Source organism: Lolium rigidum, chromosome 4, assembly GCF_022539505.1.
Source record: "Lolium rigidum isolate FL_2022 chromosome 4, APGP_CSIRO_Lrig_0.1, whole genome shotgun sequence".
Taxonomy (NCBI): Eukaryota; Viridiplantae; Streptophyta; class Magnoliopsida; order Poales; family Poaceae; genus Lolium; species Lolium rigidum.
The window spans coordinates 52,035,591-52,041,590 of NC_061511.1; the positions used below are offsets into that span (position 1 = coordinate 52,035,591).

The 6,000-nt window shown below is 44.5% G+C and overlaps 1 protein-coding gene across 1 annotated transcript; it reads left to right on the forward strand.

The window, feature by feature from the left end:
- The first annotated feature begins 3,963 nt into the window (after window positions 1-3,963).
- Window positions 3,964-5,124, forward strand: LOC124708111 (transcription factor MYB59-like). Its single transcript, XM_047239800.1, has 2 exons — window positions 3,964-4,208; window positions 4,324-5,124. The coding sequence occupies exons 1-2, from the start codon at window positions 4,070-4,072 to the stop codon at window positions 4,977-4,979; spliced, it is 795 nt and encodes a 264-aa protein (XP_047095756.1). The 5' UTR covers window positions 3,964-4,069; the 3' UTR covers window positions 4,980-5,124.
- Window positions 5,125-6,000: the final 876 nt, after the last annotated feature.

Below are 6,000 nucleotides of genomic sequence, written 5' to 3' on the forward strand. Positions count from 1 at the left end.
ATTAATTCAGTGGAAGGCCATGCTCCGTTTATAGCGAGTTACCATTGATAATTTGTTCAACGTTAAAACTCTGCAACTATGTTGGATCTTGTCGTATGTTGCATGTAGTCTGCACTGCCGACATTAATCATCGATCCTATCGATTCACCTTTTCTAGGAGGACTACATTACTGTGGCCAAAGATACACATGCATTGCAGTACAAGTTGTTTCCCTGAACTAATCATCTTTTTTGTTACGGTACTTTCCAAATTAAGGAGGAAGCAAATAGAAGAACAAACATGGTTAAATTACATTCTATAGTGGGTTATACTATTTTCTTGTTATAATGTTGGGTGAATGCCACTAGTACAAAGACTGAAAGGTGCACCACTAAGGGGATTAGTAATTGGCTCTTCTTTTCTCAGATAATATCCAAGCCCTTGCACTACACACTGATGCTTACCATGGGTTATAAGAGCTACTCATGCTTTTCCTTTATATATAAGGTATACTAAATTTTTCAAAAAAGTCATTTTTATTATTATTTTTGCCAAATTTATAGGATAACCTATCAACATCTACAATACTAGATAAATAGAATACGATAAAATATGGCATGGAAGTAGGACGAAACTATCAAACACTTATTCTTCCAATGTCGGTATGCGAGATCTATATGGTCAATCATCCAAGTAGCTTCCAGCCTTTATCCTCCGACTAGTGTGGCCAATGTCTTTGGCAATTGGCTTCATGGTATCGATTCAAGGTTCAGATTGCTTCTTAGGGTGGGGGCGCTCGCAGTTATCTGGGCGCTTTGGCTATGTAGAAATGACAAGATTTTTAACAATAAAAATTATTCTATCTTGCAGGTTATCTACAGATGTACCGGTATTCTCCGTTTGTGGTCACCTTTTCAGCGAATGGTGAACCGCGACCTATTTACGGAGGTTTATACACGATTGGGGGCTGCAGCGAGGGTTACTTTTTCCCTACATGAGTGACAGCATAATCTACGCATTGAAGCCCCACCTACACCTTAGGCGTTTTACATTTGATCGACTCGATATGTATTATGTCTTTTTATTGTTTTCATACTTTGGTCTCAAGACTTATAAATGGATGTGTGCATCCTGGTTATGCAGAGGCCGGGTGTAATTGTTTTCTAAAAGTAATAAAGCGCCAATTATCGAAAAAAAATTCAGATATTTGTCTTTTTTCCATGTGTCGAGCTGAAGTTAATATTACTCTTGTAACCTAGAATATAGGTGATGAATCAGAGGGCGCCATTTATTGAATTATCTAATTTACCCAACAAAGTACTTGTAGATGTTCTTATTTTCCATGAGTCTGCTTTAAAAAATAGTGCAAGCTAGTGTAGAGCACATAGGCACCAAAATGGAGCATAGCAAGATTCATGGATGCAGTCTGAAGTTAGCAACACGTAGCTGTATCTTTTGTGGTTTTGTTCTTCTGTGAGTGGTAGCTGTAGAATTCTGATTGGATGTAGCCGTGAACTATCCAAGCCTAAGCTAGCTGGGAAAGGTGGATGCAAGTGGAGTAAATTATTTTTGGGCATCTTTCATATCTGATGCATTGATCTTTGTAGTTTATATCATTGGAGAGAACAAATTCTCTTCCATCATTTTTCTTAAGAAAAACACAAGGATATATTTAAGAATTGCAACATGGAGATTAAATTACATGCATGCATCGGTTACTGGATCTAGTCCTCCGCGAAAAGTCAGAAATTCTGCATATTTGGACCAATTTAAGGTGAAAAAAGGGTTGCTCCTTCGGTAAAACTAGGATAAAGTTGAGCCAAAAGGTCCCGATTCAGGATAAATTCATGAGGAAGTGGTATCTCCTTAGGATCAACCCCGGCGTCAAGAAATTGGTTAATTGGTAAAGATACATGGATTTGGTGTCCCCCTATCAGTTAATCAATAAAGCTCTCTGAATTCGCAAAAAAAATAAAGATGGGCTAGAAGACGTGAAGAATCAGGTCGAACCATTACATTTCATCCTGTAATGGGCAACACCGGGCAGATATTTTGCACTCACGACTTCCATCAATTAAGACGGTTCAAGTCAACCGTTGGTTGTTTTCTTGCTAGCTATATTTGGACTATTGTCTATTCAAGTAATTATATCTTATTGGGAGGTGACCAACCCTAGCCGTCAGAGCACCCCTACATCCTCCCTCCCTTCCCACTCGCTGCCCCTTTAGTAGGTTGGCGGGCAAGCCTGCATACCCTTTGAGGATAGCGGCGGCGAGGCATCTCCGAGTGCTGCTCACAATTTTCTTGGAGAGCGCGCTGGACGTAAACTCTGGAGCTTCTGTGGAAGTAGGGCTCAGTCATGGTGCTAGGCAGCGCTGGTCCGGCGTTCTTTGACGTCCTCTAGCTGGTAGAGGTAACACCATGGTCTTTCAAGCAACATAGGTAGGGATTGTACTCGGGTATGGTGGATCTGGACATGGCGACCGTAGTCACACCAAGCCCAAGAGGAGAGGCAACCACCCTCCGCTGGTGGGCATCGTTTTCCTTCTTGAAGACAAAAGGATCTGGCTTGAGGAAGAAAAAGAGGATAAAGGGGTGATGATGGCGGATCCAACTATTATGGATGCTCTCACCAAAGAATTGTGGGAGATAAGGAGGGCCGAGATCGTTGAAGCAAAGAAAGCAAGAAGAGAGGATGCTGCTGCTACTTATTGTTGCTGGTGCTGCTTCGGAAAACAATGGTGGTGATGGTGATGATGTTGGCGGTGGGGGCAATTGTCCTCCTTCTTTCTCCGGTTTGATCCGCCATAATTTTCTAACCAAACTTCCGTGTGCATCGTATGCTACCTTGTCGGGACTATGTATGTGTTTGAAACATTGTTGTTATTTCAAACTATGTGGGTTTTAATTTTGGATATTGTGATGCCAAGTTCTTAAACCATAATTGTGTTCAAAACCCTGATTTGTTTTATACCAAGTGTCGCGGCGTAACAGATCCCGTATAATTGTACCGCATATGTTATGTGGTACAGTTATGCGTGATATGCTATGCGTCGATACTTTCTCGTAGACAAATCCTGATGTGGTTAACCCCATATGCGGTTCGGCTGGATGGGGTATCTGCTAGAGACACTCACCCATCTTCATAAAGAAGTTTGAAAATCTATTTAGCAAGGAGGCCATGTTGTTGACCTCAAGGTCATGAATCCCAAGCCTACGTTGATCTTTAGGGAGGCAAACCACACTCCACTTTGCTAATCAATATTTTTTTTTCTCACTATCACCTTGCCAAAAGAATTTTGATCAAAAGCAATTTAATCATTTTAAGACTTCTTTTAGAAGTTGGAAAAATGATATCATATACAGTAGGATGTTGCTTAGTACTGAGTTAATGCGAATCAATCTTCATTCCAAGAATACTAGTTTCTACTTTCAAGTCATGTCATTATCTTGTGCATGCCATAAAATTCTTTTGGGCACAATTTCAGGTATGCAAGATTGTAATTACTCCCTTTGTTCACTAATGTAAGACCTTTTTAGCTTTTTGTAGATTCACTCATTTTGGTTTGTATCTAGTTTTACTTTTTTGTGTGTGATTCACTTAGTTTAGTCTGCATCTAATTCACTTTAAAATGTATAAAGAATCTTACATTAGTGAAGAGAGAGTATCAGGTTGAAGACCTGAGGCAGGCATGGCTAATCAAGTCATCATCGGATACGACAAAGGATTGACAGGTAGAAATAGTGTCACGAGGCATGCACGCACTAATTAACATCCTTCATATTGTGCTCCAATGAGTGGTGCATACCTGTCCTGGATCCACCACGGTGCACCGGCTGACATCACCGAGCACAACGTCGCACTAGTAGCTGGTACTAGATTATAGCCTATGGCTAGCTACCACTCACTCACCTCACCTTGCTATAGCTAGCTCTATATATAACCCAGGTGGTTAACTCACAGGGTAGCTCCATTACCACCTCAGGCAAAAGAACAAGACAGTAAACAAGCTTCGTCGTCGTCGAGGTGATTGACCGGAGTCCGAGAAGCGCCCAAGACCGACGAGGATATATATACATCAACCAGGCATGTGCAACAACAGCAGCGCCGGCGGGGCTATGGCGACAACCCGGAAGGGGCCGTGGACGGAGCAGGAGGACGCCCAACTGGTATGGTTCGTGCGCTTGCTCGGCGAACGCCGTTGGGATTTCTTAGCTCAGGTCTCAGGTTTGCGCGGTGGCGGGTGATCGATCGAACCTGAGCTCGGGGAACTCCATTAACCAATCTCTCTCCTCCTCCGCCTCCCCTCCGGCGTCTCTTCTCGGCTGTGCTTGATGTGCAGGTCTCCGGCGCACCGGCAAGAGCTGCCGCCTCCGGTGGGTGAACTACCTGCATCCGGGCCTCAAGCGCGGCCGCATCACCGCAGAAGAGGAGCGCCTCATCCTCAACCTCCACGCCCAGTGGGGCTCGCGGTGGTCGCGCATCGCCAGGAAGCTCCCCGGACGCACTGACAACGAGATCAAGAACTACTGGCGGACACACATAAGGAAGATGGCCCAGGAGGAGAAGACCAAGAAGAAGGGTACAGCCGCCTCCTCTCCGTCCTCCTCGTCCACGTCCGCGACGATCTGCTCGGCCTCCGCTACGGCCACGACGTCGTCCTCGGTGACGACCACCACTGACGTGCTGCAGGAAAGTACCAGCATGGTCCAAGACGAGACCGACGAGGAGGCCAGCACGTCGGCGTCGGCGAGCGAGAAGAAGGCGGTGCTGTACTGCACCACCGTGGAGATGGATCAGCTGTGGAACGAGATCGCGGCAGCGGAGGTCTACCCCGATATGATGATGAGCTGGGGCGGTTCGGGCCACGTCGCCGTTGCTGCCGCTGTGGAGCCGACGCCGTCGTCGCCGGTGTGGGAGTCCTGCGCGGATTACTCGCTGTGGAGGATCGACGATCAGGAGTACTACAACACCATCTATCAAGACGCTCTGAATTGACAGTGCTTAAATTTACGCGCGCTACTGTAACATGCCCTTGTTCTTAATTAGTTGTACTTGTACTGCGTTGCACTACTTTGTAATCTGTCTAAATTCTCATGCATGCATGTAAATATAAGTAGAAATTGAGTTTGAGATTATATCAGCGACATGACTGCAACCCTTGTACACATGTGTAAGAGACTAATCTACAATACTATACAATACAAACTATCTGAAGATTTTGTTGCAAAAACTTGATGTACACATATAGATCAATGGAAAAGAGCATGAATACAGCTGTACATATGCAAGTAGAGATCGATCAATCATCTGCACCAGAAAATATATATTCCAAGATACCATCACGCAATTGCATGGGAATCCATGCATCTCAGAAAAAAAAATGCATGGGAATCTACTGATAGAACCCTAGCCCCAACTCAAGTCAAGCAAGCAACTTTGCTAGATCAAAAGATGCTCAGATCAGGAGGCCAGCTGTGAAGGGATCGAGCTAGCTAGAAGGGATTCCATCAGGCCATCACCATGCCTGCCATTCGTGCAGGTCTCTTTCAACTTTTTAATCACATCCACCTTTCCATTCCTCCAATAACCTGTTCAAATCCCATCTGGTACAGTTACTAATTTTTTTGATCTCAAATGCGGATTGACCAATGCGTGATCATATCTACACCGGGGCCGACCCACGAGTGCTGAAAAATCGCGACGGGTACAAAAGAAAATGTATCTATCAGTGATTTCAGATAATCAATGGGAGAGAGAACCCGCTGGACGTCTGCATTTTGAGAGGTTTACAGTCCAGCACAATTCTATTCCATTACTAGCCATAGCATATCCCCACAGGTCATGCAAGTTGGAACAAAAGGTAGAGGGATAGAAAGGCCAAGTGGCTTGGTGATAAGGCGCGAGATGAATAAAAAAGACGGCGGAAAGGTGGTGATAAGGAGGAGGATCACCTTTCTTTCTTCTTTTGGGGTTGCTTTGGCCCTAATCCTGATTAACCTGGCATTATCTCTGTGGT